Raw genomic sequence first — 16,850 nt, forward strand, 5'->3', positions numbered from 1 at the left:
TGAAGGGTCAAAACAGTTATAGCATTAAGTAACTATGTTGAATCACATTCAGGCATAGCCAAAATTAAAGTGAAGGACAATATGTCATTGTTAAAAAAATAGCAAATTTGAATATGAGAAAAGAATGTTATTTACTATGATTTTAGATGGAAATTAAGGCGATTCTTACCTTTCCTAATTCCAATCAAGTTAGAAAGTGAACAAAAAGAATGGCCAACCCGATATTCAACAGCATGACAAGGACAATCATGATCGAATTAGGGCCCTGAAAATGAAAGAGAACAAAATAATTCTAACTTTTCCATGTTAATATCAAGATATTACCAAAGCCAATTACTGAAAAAATAAGAAAGTTAACATGACTGCAGTAAATAAGGCATAAAAGATGACAGCAGTTCCAAAAGGTGTAGACTAAAAACAGCAATGCTATGTTTAGATGGAGACATTTCAGAACCTTCACTTAAAAATGAATCCAGGCTTGAATTAGTTTAAAAACGTTTTAAACAACTGATCTACTTCATTCACCTCAAAACAATGGACAACAGCGTAGGCTGAGAGACACAGCTCACCATAACAGGGCCTACGAAGGGCTGGGAGTTAGAGGTGCATTTGTTGTTAGGATGCAGGTCAGATGAGGAAGAGCTGCTTCCTCCTCAGGGCAGTTAGGAATCTGTAGGACAAATCTGTAGGACAAAGCCGCCTCCAAGGGACAATTCAGGGAAAACTCAAAACGAGGTTCTCTACCTCCTGCTTTTTCCCTGGTTCTCTGTTTGGACACCACCCTTTCCGTTAAGTAAAAGCTGTAAGTGAGAAGTTGGATACTTTCAGAAGTTATCTTACAGGCCTAGCTTTTTAAATTTCTCTAATCACAATCACAACATTTCAGAAATCAAGTTATATTTTACAAACTACAGGATCCTATTTTGATAAATATCATTATAATAAATACCAGATAGTCCAAGGGCCCCAAATTTTACTTGTTTAAACCAACCAATCTCCTATAACCTACATCTTTTCAGATCTGCTCCATGAAGAAGCCACCTTTTTTTACAAAGCCATGATTGTGGTATTTACTGTGAAAATAGTGTCCAATTCTTATGTAGCATTAAAAGTGTTTTAAACTGGCTTTATGAGGTAGGTAGTTTTATTGTCCTTATTTTACAGATGAGGAAACAGTGGTATTCTATTTGGATATTGGGTAAGACTACACTGAAACAATGTTACAGAGGCTTCAAAAATATTGATGTGTTTTGGGTGTGGGGTAAGTGAATAAGGGAGATTGGAGCTATCATTGGTCAAGCACTCATCAATTCGGGTCTAGGGTTTGGGTCACACATCATTTACTCAAGAAGGTCTCTTGCCCTGACTGAGCCCACATCTCTGTGGTAGAGGTCAGAGTGCCCTGCTCTCTCTATCACAGTGAGTTTCACACTTGGCTGTCCTTTGTTGTTTAACTGCTGTTTTCCCCCACAAGACGCTGAGCTCCACAGTGGCAGAGGCCTTGTCTTATTCACTGCTACGTACCCAGTGCACAGACACGTGACATTGCCCAGTTCATTCAGGCAACCAATATTTAATGAGACCCCACTATCTTCCAGCACATTTCCAAGTGCTGTGGATGTGGGTTGTTTTGAGACAGGCTCTTGCTCTGTCACCCAGATTGGAATGCAGTGGTGTGATCTCCGCTCATCGCAGCCTTGACCTCCCAGGTTCAAGCTATCCTACCACCTCAGCTTCCTGAGTAGCTGAGACCAACAGTGTGTGCCACCAAACCTGGCTAATTTTTGTATTTTTTGTAGAGATGAGGTTTCACTATGTTGACTAGGCTGGTCTCAACTTCCCGGCCTCAAGTGATCCTGCCACCTTGGCCTTCCAAAGTGCTGGGATTCCAGGCATGAACCACAGTGCCTGAACCACAGTGCCTGACCCAAATGTGGGTTGTTAAACAAAACGCAATAAATCACTGAAATGATTTAATTTCATTAATCATTTCATTAATCATTTGCATTAAATGAAGAACAAACAGGGTGATGAGTAAATTGGGGGAGGGAGAGGAAGTAAACATGAGTCCCCTTTAAGTGGGGACTATTAAGAAGAAGAAAAGCATCAGTTCCTAAACCTTAAGTAAATGGGAGGAAAATAAACATTTATTGCAGGTTTTTATAATGCTGGGCAGTGGGTTAAGCATCTCTGAGTAGATTTTTTTTTTTTGGTTTATTCTTCACAAGCGATTATTAGTTCCATTTGACAGTGTTTAAGAGGATAGGTGTCTTGCTCAAGTTTCCTCAGCCAGTTTGAACAAATTAGAACTCGAATTAAGAATCAGAACTCGAATTAAGCTTTAGTCTAGTCACTTCGGAGCTCCATGCTCTTTTCTCCATATGTCTATTAAAGATACAGGCCTTAGTTTAAAGGCAGTTTCCCATTTAATTATTTAAAATGACATTTTTATCTATATCCTATAATTTCCACAGTATCAGAAAAATATCAAATTGTGGTAACGACCAACTGCTCTTTTAGAATAGTTATGTTCTAAATTAATAGGAGAGTCCTAACCTGTGCAACTCCTCAATTATGGTTAATTTAGAGCATAAAAATAATGCAGGAAACTCTTATAACTCAGAAAATAGTGGAGACGATCTTTCAATGTCACAACAGCACAGAGATTAAGGAAATGCTATTACAGGCTGAACATCCCTTATCTGAAATGCTTGGGACCCTAAGTGTTTGGGATTTCAGATTTTTTCAGATGTATGGGTTCAGCATACCAAATACAAAATTCTAAAATGCTGCAATGAGAATTTCCTTTGAGCATTATGTTGGTGCTCGAAAAGTTTCAGATTTTGGAGATTTAAAAAATTTTAAAGTTTTGTGGGTCCATAGTGGGTGTATATATATTTTGATACCAACATATAATGTGTAATAATCACATCAGGGTAATGAGGTATCCATCACCTAAAGCATTTATTCTTTGTGTTCAAACAATCCAATTATACTCTTTTTAGTTATCTTATTTTTTTATTTTATTTTTTTGAGGTGGAGTCTTGCTCTGTCGCCCAGGCTGGAGTGCAGTGACGCGATCTTGGCTCACCGCAACCTCTGCCTCCTGGCTTCAAGTGATGTTCCTGCCTCAGCCTCCCGAGAAGCTGGGACTACAGGTGCTCACTACGATGCCCAGCTAATGTTTGTATTTTTAGTAGAGACGGGGTTTCACCATGTTGGTCAGGCTGGTCCTGAACTCCTGACCTCAAGTGATCCATCCGCTTCAGCCTCCCAAAGTGTTGGGATTACAGGTGTGGGCCACCGTGCCCAGTTCTCTTTATTTTAAAATGTACAAGTAAATTATTATTAACTATAGTCACCCTGTTGTGCTATCAAATACTAGATCTTATTTGTTCTATTTTTTTTTTTCTTGTATCCATTCACCATCCCCACTTCTCCCTCCCCTATGTCTTCACTTTTCTTCCAGCCTCTGGTAACCATCCTTTTACTCTCCATCTCCATGAGTTTGATCGCTTTAATTTTTAGCTCCCACAAATAAGTGAGAATATGCAAAGGTTGTCCTTCTGTGCCTGGCTTCTTTCACTTCACATCACGACCAGATGCTGGAACATTCTGGATGTTCCACCTGTACACTTGGATTAGATTTTGTTCATGAGTGTTCTAAGAATTTTGGATCATTTCAACTATTCTGGGCTACTGGGTTTATTTCATAATTTTCAAAGGTAATTTAGTGATACGAAAGATGAGGAAAAATACACCTGGTCAGAACAATACAACGTAGACCTCGGTGTCTTACAGCGGACCCAGGAGAGTGAAATTGCAGAGAACATGCCTTCCATGAAGCCAACTTCTAAAGTCCAAGGTGTGCCTGAACCTTGACTCCCATTTCGTAAATCCGTATAAGATTCTGTGAATTTATCTAACCCCTTTGAATTAGTATTTTGAATTTGTATATCCTCTTGGTTTGAATTTAGTTTACTATCTTTTCTCCAGTTTTTAGCCCACATATCACTGTACTGGAAATTCAGATTTAATGAATAATGAATGAGTGCTTTATCCAAAATGAAAAATACATACATACATATTTTTTTCTTTTGCACACACACACACACACATACACATTTCTCCTGTGTATGTTCTAATATACACACACATATATATTTATCCTACCAGGGTGGCTCCACTTAGAAAGCTATTTTTAAAGGTGACTCAGTGAAGATGAGGGAAAACTAGACATGAAAGGTTCAAACACCAACCAGGGGGGAAAAAAAAAATCCAGGATGCTATGTTCAGTGGCAGATACCAAGCCCTGGACTCTGTGTTCTTTATATACCTAGGCACAGGATACAGGGTGAAAAGCTTTAAGGTAAAGTCCCATAAATATGACTGTGGTGGCCAGTTGTAGCTTAAAATAGCAAAATGAAAAAAAAATTTGTCTTGCTTTTCAAGACTGACTGGGACAGGTGTAATACAAGAAGCTGTAGCAGGGCACAGGGTAAGTCTTGATTGGAAGAAATTTTCAGGCGGTAAGAAAATAAAAAACAGTAAATCAAAATACAGAAAGAAATCCTAACTCAAAAAATTAATCTTTTTTTTCCTTTAAGAGACTGTCATTCATATTAAAACTGTAAGGAATTTTCTGCTAGAAGAGTTATTATGGTTTATGTGAAATCTAAAGCTTCTCTAGTTAGAAACACACGAGAAGAGCAAAGTTTAATTAAGTATTAATAGCAAAGTTTAATTATATATATTTACCTCTTTTTGGGGTGAGGTTCAAACCCGATTTGATGGGGATGCTTTAAATTTTACACACATTCAAATAAACCTCAAAACAAACTTGGATGCAAATCACAGGAATGACTGAGAAAAAAGTGCAGTCGTTTTTCAGAATGGGCTGAGATACCTAATTGGAAAATTCCCCCACTTGATGGTAAGATGCTAAAGATGCCTCTTCTGACCCTACCAGAGTTGTCATGTTGCAAAATCCTACAAAATTTTGGGATCATATTGAATGTGTGCCTCTAGGACATGAGTCCATACGCAACCACTGCCCACAGGGGTCACAGAAGTTTCTTGAGGAAAATCTTCCTCAAGAAAGTAATCAAAGCCACAGCCTCCCTTCTCCTACCTCTCATACTCAAGTTAACTAATTTCCTGTGTTAGTCTGTGTCCCAGGAGATTTTCTGTATTTCTAGGAGACCAATATCCAGGGTGATCCTGAGGATGGATCAAATCTACTTGAATATTTCTGAACTGCTTATGCTTCAACTAGCACTGTGTTGAAACAAACATCATAATAGCTAAGGTTTCTTCATCACTTATTCTGTGCTAGGCACTATGCTAAGAACTTTTAAAGTATTGACTCATTTAATCTTCACAACAACCCTGTGATAGGTACAGATGAGGAAACTGAGGCACACAGCAGTAAGGAAACTGTCCAGCGTCACACAGCTGGTAAGCAACAGAGCTGGGATGTGGACTGAGGAAGTTTGGCAACAGAGTTCAATTCTGTGAATTTTAAAATTATTTATGAATGTCTAACTTACACCATGTCTTTCTCTCAAAACTATGTAGTACTCCATTGTCTTAAAGGTCATCCGCTGACAACATTTATGATGACTCTGTGACTGTGTCACATCCTGACTCTTAGGAGTGGGGAAGGCAGCTTTCTGTTACTATTAGGAAGACAATGTTAATTCTTAGAATCTTCGCATGAAGGTGCCAAGTCAATCTTGAATTTTGCAGAGGCAGTCTAAAGCTCAGGGTGGCTGCAAAGCTGCTGGGGCCTCCTTTCCCCCTTGGGGTGTAGAGGGGAACCCTCTACAGGGTTCAACTACTGTCCTCTACAAGGACCAACCACTGAGATGGAGGATGCTTGGCTAACTCCAAGAATCTGAGAATTCCACAAATAAATGAAACAAATGATTTTTCTAAATGAGGAGGCTGTGAATTTACCAAACATATGTATACTTCAGCTAAGAGCTGGGTAATTCAACTTTTTTTCCCCCTACCACAGCCTAATGTACAGGACACTGGGGCATATGCTTCCCCTTGTAGAGGTCTAGAAGTCAACTAAAGCCCACAAATGGGTACCCAAAAGTATAAAAGATATGGCCTTGCATTGTTTGAATTTTTCTCCTTGTAAATCAGGCAAACTAATACTGATATATGCGAGGCCTTATTAACTTGGGGATAAAAATGCTGAAAGTCAAATGAGAAGTAAACTATTACATTTAACAAATTCAATAGTGATTATTACAGTTCTAATGTCAGGATACTGACATATTAAGGTTTCAAATCTTTAAAATGAATGCCTACTGAAGAGTCAGAATCTTAAAGTTAGTCTGTTTTGAAAACAATTTTTCTCCATGCAGGTTGACTCTTAGGAAGTTGGTCCAGTTAATCTGAATAATTTATGTCCAGCTAATTAAAAAGTTGAAAATTTGAAAAAAGAAGACAACCAGTGTTTTATAGATACTAGCAAAATAAACACACTTAAGACATTTTAAGCGTAAGTTAACAGAGGAATTTTAATTGTTTAATCATGTGAGTAAATTAAACAGACAAAAATAAGAAACTGATGGCTGTACTATATTCTTGTTGGCCAAGATATTAATCCGTACCATTATGCAAATATGTCTCTGTAATCACTAGTGAATACTAGGTGTGTAACATTCAACACCTCTGTTCTAAAGGGATGTGACCAGGATGTGATTAATTTTTTAATCAATAATTAGCTTCAGATTTTACAAATTCTATAGCATTTGATAAAATACTAGTTCCATACATTATTCAAAAAATTTCCTTTGAAAGAGGGTATAAAGATTTTTCAATAATACAGAGCTTTTCTGGCTGAATAATAAATATCTTAAATGCTTAAGACTAATTGATACTAATAACCTGCATCTACCAGAAAACTGAAATTCTAAGAGTTCTCACACTTTGAAAACACAGAAGACTAAAGAAATTCTCTTGAACTACTGGAAATTTTCAGTTCTCTTTTGGGGAAGAAAAATGTTCTAGCGGCAAAGCCTGGCTGTTTAAAATCCAAACTAGGTGTGTATGAGAAGAATTCACAATGGCTAGAGGAGAGGTTCTTTTGTGTAAAGATGCTGACTGCGGTGGTGAAAACAAGAGGGCTAAGAACTTGGTGGTGTCCTTTTCCTAGAGCTGAGAGCGGCTGGCCCTTGGCAGCGGTCATGATTCCTTTCCAGCAATCAGAGAGCAAGCTACCAGGAAGCTCACCAAGACACGCTGTTAAAGCCTTGCTAAAATGTGCTAAGATGCTGTGCTAAGCTGGTCAGATCTTACCTACCTGAATTACATCTAAAGTGGGGCCGGGTGAACACAGGGGTAGTGGGGGGAATTTCTGTCTAGAGAGCTCTTTGCTGTCTCAAACTACAGATGTGTTATGTGCTGCTTTAAACAACCCTGTGCTTCTAGAACTTTGGTTAGCCTGGCTGTGATCAAGACGCATAGTCACACCACACAGCTCACTGAAAGAACCAAAGGGAAAAAAGAAAGAGAAAACGCTACTTGCAGTACTTACTGAATTGGCTTCTTTTTCCAAAGCAGGGCATGAATCGTTGCTTGCTGGATTCTTTGGTATAGCAAGTTCAGACTTCTTAGCTTTTGGCTCAGCTTTGCTTTCTTTGGCAACTGGTTTTGTCACAGATTTGGAGGGACTCCACTTGTTAGCGGATGGCTTGTGCACCAGTGCTGAGGAAGACTGGCTGGATCCATCGCTGTCCTCCACGTCTACTGGAGGGTGCTGGGGGGCGTTCAGCTTCACGTAGTAGCCGTGATACTGAGAATGCAGCTCCCCGTTACTGGGGTTGGGGATGTGGTGGCGGCCAGAGTACTTGGACTGGGGCACAACCGCTCCTGCCTCCTTCGCGGGAGCCTTTGACATCAAGGGCTTATTGACAATGGCTGTCACTTGCTCATCAGCCACACTCCTTTTGTCTTGGTTGAGTCTCGCCCCTGAGCTGGGGTTTTGCTTCTTCAGGGGCTTTGGGGAGGAAGTAGGAGAGTGGCTGTGTTTGGGACTTGCCTCAGGAGATCTTGGGGGTGTCGTGCCTTTGCGATAAAAATGAGGAGATTCCTTTGGTGTAGGTGGCTTTTCTGGTACCTTTTCTTCTGGATTTTCTTTAGCATCTACACCTTCCTGAAATCTCTGTTTGACGTAATCAGGGCCTGGCCAAAAAATAAAAAAATAAAAAGGAGGTATGTATATGTATGTATGTGTATATATATGTGTGTATACATATATACATATATTTTTTGCTAAATCAGATTAACCTTTTCTCTTTTAAAAATAATATATTCATAAGGTTTTGACTAAGCACACATTTCATTCTCTAGGGGAAAAGTTGATTTATTATGGAAAGGTTTTAAGATAATACAGAATCTAAACAGTTCTGACTTTCCTGATAATTGCATTCTTTCTGCCTACTTGCAGAATATAGAGGCAAAATTCATGTTGATGGAACATTGGTCACAACATCATAATCTGCTTATTCAAATTATGTGGTGTAACTAAGACACAGAAAGTATATACTTGTAGAAGGAAGTAAGCTGATTACTGTATGTGTCTGAAAATTTAATAAAGTATACTGCAAGAGGAGAACCTGTTGATATTATATTTTTAATGATCTGTCATCAAACATGCATTAAAACATCCTAGTTTGAAACAACCTAAGTCTGAGGCTTAGGTTGCATGACACAAAGTCACTTCCATGTAATCCATTCACAGCTATGGAAAACATGGATTTGCACAAGCAGTGTTTTGCAGATATCAAAGTCAACACAAGGCAGTTGTCTCTGGTTCTGTAGCTTCAAGATTTTTTTTTTTCCTTTTTTATATACCTCCGGATTGTTTATAAAAATCTTGTTAGTTTTTATAAATGGGAACAAATTTTCATCAAAAAAGTGGCTATTCCTCTGACAGAGGAGGAAGAAAATGAAAAAAAAAAAAGTGGTCCTGCTGCATTGTTATTTTATGGGGAGTAAGCTGTAAAGAAACAGGGTATGTGCCACAAGATGTCCTGGCCCTGGGAACTCGAGAAGGCTGTGGTCTGGAAAGGGGCCTCTCTGGGCTGACACAGAGACCTTAGACTTCCAGGGCCTTCAGACCTCAGCAAGTCATGTGCATACTTTGGCTACCATTCCACCCATCTGCCACTTTTCGCCTCATGAGGTCAAAGTCACATGCAGTGCAGTTGACCCTCTTCCTCACAAATGGGCAGAACCTGATGTCTCTTGAGTATACATGGAAGACACTGACCCCACCAACATGCTTATAGAGAGCTGACAGGCTCTTGTCAATTCCACAGCACTGCATCTGTTCATTTTCCTTCCTGCCTTCCACCCCGCAACCCTTCACCCCAGACAAACTCACTAACTCACTAAAAGATTTACAGAGGGGCTGAACAGCAATTATCCCTAATTGTGAGACTACATACTGCATACTTATACTTTAATTGTTCTTCTCATGGTGGTCTGAGTAATAAGTTACTGTAATGAGACTGCTATTTAATTATACAAGGAATTATCCAAAATTTAAAGCCTCACCAAAATCTTAGGGAGTACGTGTTATTATACTCATTTTACTGAAATGGAAACAGCTATAGCAGCTGAAAAATAAAAAATCACATAGCTCCCATGTATCTTTTAAGAAAAAAGCATAATGCAACACATAATATTTTAAAGCCAGAGACAAGAATTCCTGAGCACCCAGCATTGCAAGTTATACTCAGGGCACAAAACATAATAGTATTATCACAGTTTCCACCTTCTAGAAGATACATCCACTCCTGGGGATTCAAGTTTCCCAAATCTGTCAAGATCGCACATGGACAATTGAGACTTCCTTTCTAAACTGGGTAAGCTCCCCCCTTATATAACTGACAATTTTCTTTTAATTCCTCCATCAAAAATGGCAGTGTGAATTCTTAGGCCAGTGAAAGTTATCTTGAATGACGAAAAGGGGCAACTGCTAGCATTCAAAAGGTGATGTCCTTCTGTTTCTGAATTCTTTCTTGGTGCTGTGTGTCTGGACATAGCATTAAGGGGAAACAGGGCAGCATGAGCACAAAAAAGTTATGTCTTCCATCAGCTGAACTGCCTCTGCTCTTTAAAACTCATCAGGTCACTGATACCAGTCTGTCATGGAGAAGCCCCTCGTGATTCAACTGCAGGCGTATTTTAACAAAACCCCTCTTCTTCTGTGATAAAGTACATTCTCTAATAGATCTTGATGCAGTGTGATGTTTACATAGTTTTCCCTCACTTCTCTACCCAAAATTTCACTACAGTTGGTTTTATTTGTGCTTTACTGATATTCGACTTCACAGCATTACTAAAACACCCATCTACGTATGGTAGTGGATGTACTGTGCAAAGATTTTAGTCAAGGGCCTTGGAGCCAACGGACTTTTAATTTCAGCCACTTAATGCTGAAACGATTATACAAAATACAAAGTACTTTTAACATCTTTGATCTAAAGATAAATGCAGGTTATTTTTGCCAAGAAAAATTAGCAATATCTTCTAAGAGTAAGGCACATTAAAAGCTAATGTTTAACTTAAATATACAGAAAAGCGTGAAAAAATAGACTCTGGCAAACATTATTCATTATACATTCTCAAAGTTGGAGGGAAAAGGTAAAGAGTCACTGTACCCTGAGAAATGCAGCTGTCACAAAGCCCATGCATTTCATTTAGAAGATGTGAGACCGTGAGATCGTAGCAAAGATTTAGGATTTAAATCTTTGTGATGTCCTCATCACAAAAAAAAAATGTCATTTTTTTTAGGTGATAAATAGGTTAACTAGTTTGATTTAATCATTCTGTATTGTATTAAGAAATTGTAACATCACTTTGTACTTCAAAAATATATACAACTATAACTTATCAATATATACATTAAAAACATTAGGATGTATCCTAGTGACCTTCAGTACCACCAGTATAGGTGGAGAGGCCAAGGTGAGACTGATTTGGCCATTGGAAGAATTTGTATTAATGAACTTACGAAGCTACATTTTGGATTCCACTGAAAGTATTATAATATTTATCAACTCTCAAATACTAGTCTAATCACTTCTTTAACTTTTAGAAATCTGATGTGTCACCTCTTTAGACAGTTTTCTGGTCCTCAATGTAGTAAGAAAGGCATGTCTTACATGATTACTCATGCCCACTCTGCTAAGATGAGTTTAGGTATACTTACTCAAATTGATCTACAGGGCTTCTGATGATACTCAAAATCTGTTAAGCTCAAAGAATTTACTAGAATGGTGGAAGTATATTTTAGCATCAACTTTTCCATCTAAAAAATTTCTAGCTTTATTATGCATTCAAAAAATATCTGGGTAAGAGAAAAAAATGCACTCCCAAGCAGGGGCGCCTATGATAAGCAAAGCACCTTATCAGAGCATCTGAGGTGCTTTGTCCAGAGATTTTAATAAGTATGAATTGAAGCCTAGAAATATTAATGTTTAACAAACTATCCGAGTGATTCTAACACGCTGGGTTATAGGCATTTGACAGTATGCAAGCAATATGAGCAGAGGTGGATGTAGCACCAGCCTTACATGACTACATCCCGTTGGAAATGGTTCCGATGTGGCACAGTCATACAAGGCCTAGCCAACTAAATGAAGATATATGGTTAGATTTTCCAGAGGAAGATTAAATGCTTTTAAAACAAGACGTTTAATATAATGCAGAAGACAGAAGTTTTTCCTGGACTATTTTCTCTTGGAAGGCACATGTTGTGCCTGCTACTTGTTCTGTGTAGTAAATGTGTGTGTCAGTATTGCAGAGCCAGCAACATAAAGTTGATAAGCTGCAGCAGTTCATTAAAAAGACTAGTCAGAATATTGCCAGGGAGGGAAATTATGACAAATGTTGATAGTCGCTGCAGTCAGCATTTTCATCTGTTTATATAGACAGTATCTATGAATCCCAAAGGATTTTCTCCTCCTGGAGACTCATATTGGGAAGAAGTCAGATACAGGTCACCCGCTCACGGACATGGCTCCCATACAACGTGAAAAAACAAACAACATTCAGCATGCCATCCACCAACACTCAAAGGTTACTCGTTCTAGTTGGCACGAAGGCTCTGAACAGATATGGCAGATGGTGGCAGCAGGGTATCCAGCTAGTTCTTCAGAGGTGAGCCTTGGTGGGCTGGCTATGGGCAGAAGCACCATAAAGATTCCCCAAAACAAATGTCTATGAGGACAGTGCCAATATCAAAAGTTTTGTAGCAACAGCAGTAGTCATTAAGTACAAATTGGACATTTTCTGTGGAGACCGACGATCAGTGAAAAGAGGACCAGATTGAAAGAGTCTAAAAACATTGTGTAACTGATAGCAGGATCACTTTTGTGTTCGACATAGAAAGGACACTCCTTTCCTATAGGACTTCACAGTCCCGTCTATAACAATCCTGCAATTTCTGTGACCACAGTCATACTGCTCTGATCTGCAAACTGTGGGACATCCTTTCTAGTACCCTGCACTTGGCTGACACTCAATACCCATTTGTGAAACTGAATGTACCAGAATGAATATGTGGTATGAGTAACCAGCAAACTCATGAATTATTAATTTCATGTCATCTAGTGGATTATTCAGTTTCCCTTTTTAATGAAAAAATTTATTCAGAATTTTGGGTTTGGAAGGTGAGCTTAGAAGTCATCTATTCCAGGATGCTTCCCTTTTCTTAATCAAATCCATGACATATTAATGATAGGCCTAGACAATTATGTAATGGAGATATGCTTTGATTTCTGAAGTCTTCTAATTCATACCAGAAATGCAAGCTCAGTTAACACTGGTCCATAAAAATCTGTGCTAAAGACTTCACTCTAAATAGTCAATGCACTGTGTGTATGAGCACATTTATGCTTAAACATGTGAAGACAAAGCTTGTTGGGGATGATACCCAGGGAAGCAGGCTGGCTCTCTCCCAAGAGGGCTCCAAGTACTAAATTTACCACATTCCAGGGCAGTGTTTTAATTTAACTCATGCTCAGCCCTTGCCCCATCAATAAATATAAAAATTTTACATGCTACTTAATATCACTTGAAATTAAAATGAATTATCTTGACTAAAAGGATTTTTTTTTTTTTTTTTTTTTGAGACGGAGTCTCGCTCTGTCACCCAGGCTGGAGTACAGTGGCACCATCCTGGCTCACTGCAACCTCCGCCTCCCGGGTTCAAATGATTCTCACGCCTCAGCCTCCCAAGTAGCTGGGATTACAGGCATGTACTACCAGCCCCGGCTAATTTTTGTATTTTTAGTGGAGATCGGGTTTTGCCATGTTGGTCAGGTTGGTCGTGAACTCCTGGCCTCACATGATCTGCCCGCCTTGGCCTCCCAGACTGCTAGGATTATAGGCATGAGCCACTGTGTCTGGCCTAAAAAGAAATTGAAACAGTGGGAGAAAGAGCCACAAATCTAGTCTCCCAATCTTCCTTCCCAGGAAGGGTCGCTGCCCCAGTCCCTCCTGCTTCCTTAGTGGTTACCCTCTAAAGCAAGTTTGTGCAACCTGTGGCCCAACACAAATTCATAAACTTTTCTTAAACCATTATGAGATCTTTTTGTGATTTTGTTTTAGCTCCTCAGCTATCATTAGTGTTAGTGCATTTTATGTGTGGCCCAAGACAATTCTTCTTCTTCCAATGTGGCCCAGGGAAGCCAAAACATTGGACACCCTTGCTCTAAAGCCTATGTCAGCCTTGCTGGCATAGAAACCTGATTTTCCAGCACTTTGAAGCAGAGCCATCCCTTGGGGCAGACTCACATTACCAAAGCTCACCAGACTGATGTACAATCCTCGAAGGCCAATTCACTAGTTTACAATGAGCAATGTAAATGTCACATAGGTCAGGGGACTCATGTTGATACTACCAGTACACGCTCTCCCCGTTGGCAGAACTCCACGGAAAGCTCAACCAAAATTAGAAAGTTACTGGTGAACATGGAATCAGAACAAGAAGCATGAGCTGAATCAAATATGTAATGGCATCAAGCTGGGCTAGCCTGATACATCCATTTCCTGAGTCAGGGTGATTTTGCCAGTAAAGCTGTACACCAGGGCCACAGTTCCCTGCATCCTTCCCCATAATAGAAACATCCTTGCCAACGTGACAGCAGTCCTCCAAGGTTCTGGGTCAGGCTTCTCCTCCTCTGGACAGTGTTGGGATGAACACTGCCAACTTTTGCCTCTGTGACTCTCTTTTTTCTATACTTCCTTGGGTGACCAATTTTTCTTTCGATGTTTTTATAGCCCAATCAGGTTACAAGGAAATCCTGTGGTTCTTAAAGCCATCCTATTACTTACGATCACCTGATCTACCATTGTGTAGTTTCAGGGACTCATTTTCAAGTTGAACTCTCAGAGGGCAATCTTCTAAGTTCTTGGGGGATGACTCACTGTGTCACTCCCACTAATGGCAATTTAGGTTTCTGTGTATGTACACAATTATCTATATATACATTCACAAACATCCATTTGTATGCTTTCTGTTTATTAGAGCTTAACCCTTTGGGGGAGAAAGCCGTCCCACATGGCTGTGTTTTTTTCTTTAATGACAAAAGTTATTATTTTATTTAAAAAATTTTTTGATTAATCTACATATGATCTACTAGCAACCTTTTTTTTTTTTTTCCATTTCTCGCTTTTATAATCAAGAGGCTATGTTTTTTCCTTAGTTTCTAACTGAATTGCAGAATAATACAGTTTTAAACTAAAGATCATAAGATTTAATTAAGATGGAAAATATCTGAAAATACTGCCAGCTCCTGAAAATAGGTAATTTGCCATGGAAGCGTTCAAAAGTAAGCTATGACAGGCATCCTTTATTACAGGGTTAACAACTTCTATGCACGAACACATGCATTCCAAACAATGAAGACTTTTATATCTGAGATATGTAAATTAAATGGCCAACCTAATTTAGAAGTACTTGAAAGCCCTTTTCAAAAATGTCTGATTCGCTCACCCTGTAAATGCAAAGTGGAGAGCATGAGTTATGCTCCCTTGAGAAGATCAATAATACCCACGACAGAAAAGGCTTTCTATACAGTTGCTGAAGGAAGTGCTGGCTGTGGGTCAAAGGGGACTGCAGCCTCCCCCACAAGCTCTGGTCTCAAATAGACCCGCTGTCATCCATGCTACTGTGATGCATTCATTCCTGATGGACAACTTGCTTACACGAAGCTGTTTTAGCTAAGAAAGGGTGGAATTACATTTTCCCACAATATTTTTTTCCCCTCAAATGCTTTTACACCAGAAAAGGCTTTTAAAACCATTCAGACTGGGAAATCGAGATGATCTTTCGTATCATTTACCTCTTGTTAACACCTAATAGGAATCTAAAGGGACCCCATTCCCCAACAGAATTAACAGAACCAAGAAATTACCATCTGCAGACAACAGTAAGTTTGTGTGCTCTCAGAACTGCTCAAGCCCAGTGTCTCCTGATCAGTCAGGTTCCTTCCAATGGCAACAACTGCTGGGGAGGACAGAACAATTTCTCCTGGGTGGCTGAAGTCTTTCCCCAGCTCTCACGCCCTGGAACAGCTAATTTGCCAATATACTTAGGTACCAGGGAAGTATGAGTTCATTTCATGCCAGAGGAGAGTTTATTCCTACCAGAGGTCGCTGCAAAAACATGGAAAGGTTCCTTTTCCTTAAAAAAATGCATATATATAAAAAATGATTTGAATCTCAACCAGAGGTTTAAAAGAGGTGCATGTGAAAGAAAACGCCCTTCTCAGTGGTTGCCTTGGACTTGAACTCTTAACACGAGTCACTCTGTGATGATGGTATCTATCATTCAATAACCACCCTGGGTCGCTCCTCAGCCTTTCTCTTATAAAAACCGAATCTTCTTTGCCGGGCCTTTCACTGTCTTCTTTCTTTGCAGGAACCTCCTGCTCCCATTCTCCAGGTCATTTCTCATTGCTCCATCCTTGATTATAGCCAAGTTTCTAGCTTTTCTACGAATCCTGCTATTTTGTTCACTTTGACTTATGTTGTTCGTTAGGACTCAGTGATACCCTATGGGTTCCAACAGTGTATACCCCTCACCAGAACCAAACATGTATCGAACACCTATCTCATGCAGGGTGCTGTCTAGGCACAGGATGCTAGTTATACAGCTTGATTTCACAAAAACCAGGGTGGAAAAATTCTTTACCAAGAAATGTAACTTTTAATAGAAATTGAGAACATTTATTTTGGTTTCTTCACCTAGAAATCTGTTGATGCCTCGAACAATCACTAGACAGATGTTCTTTAGAAAATAATGGAATATATATAAAAAGGTGAATATTGCCTTTTTGAAATTCAAAACAAAAACACTAGTATATTACAGAGAGGGGTGGAAAGAGTCTACTGGGAAACTACTAGAAAGTGAATTAAGTATTTAAACCTATTGCACATATTTGTTGATTGCTATTTACTAACATCTTGGGGGGGGGGGCAGATGACCAAGATCGATTTTTTTGAGGTTGTCACTTTTATTTCTTCCATCATGACATGCATTTTCCTCTTAATCTGTGCAGATTAATCTCTTTAAGTGGTATGCTACTTTATTTCCTAACCACACTCCTTTGAACTTTAGTTCAGATATGTTGAAAAAATAGTCACAGTACTGACTGGCTCTTCTCTTAATGCTATAAGTGCCTCTGAATTTGGGAGTATTTGTTATAAAATCTGTGGCTGTCACTAACACAATTTCTTAGAATCAGATATTTCTTTTAGATTCTTGTCTGGTTTACTGCTATCAGGTCAAACTTTGTTGGTCATATGTAGAGGGGAGG

At 39.1% G+C, this 16,850-nt stretch overlaps 1 protein-coding gene across 3 annotated transcripts in view; it reads right to left on the reverse strand.

Annotated features, from left to right (window-relative positions):
• Nucleotides 1-16,850, reverse strand: part of JPH1 (junctophilin 1) — an 80,034-nt gene that overhangs the window by 2,347 nt on the left and 60,837 nt on the right. For all 3 annotated transcript variants that reach the window (XM_025394766.1, XM_025394765.1, XM_025394764.1), the window contains exons 4-5: nucleotides 7,553-8,199; nucleotides 170-265 (exon numbers count right to left, since the gene is read on the reverse strand). In XM_025394766.1, the coding sequence (XP_025250551.1) occupies nucleotides 185-265; nucleotides 7,553-8,199 (728 nt within the window). In that variant the 3' untranslated portion in view covers nucleotides 170-184. The remainder of the gene's footprint in view (nucleotides 1-169; nucleotides 266-7,552; nucleotides 8,200-16,850) is intronic.

This window comes from Theropithecus gelada, chromosome 8 (assembly GCF_003255815.1).
Source record: "Theropithecus gelada isolate Dixy chromosome 8, Tgel_1.0, whole genome shotgun sequence".
In the NCBI taxonomy this organism is placed as follows: Eukaryota; Metazoa; Chordata; class Mammalia; order Primates; family Cercopithecidae; genus Theropithecus; species Theropithecus gelada.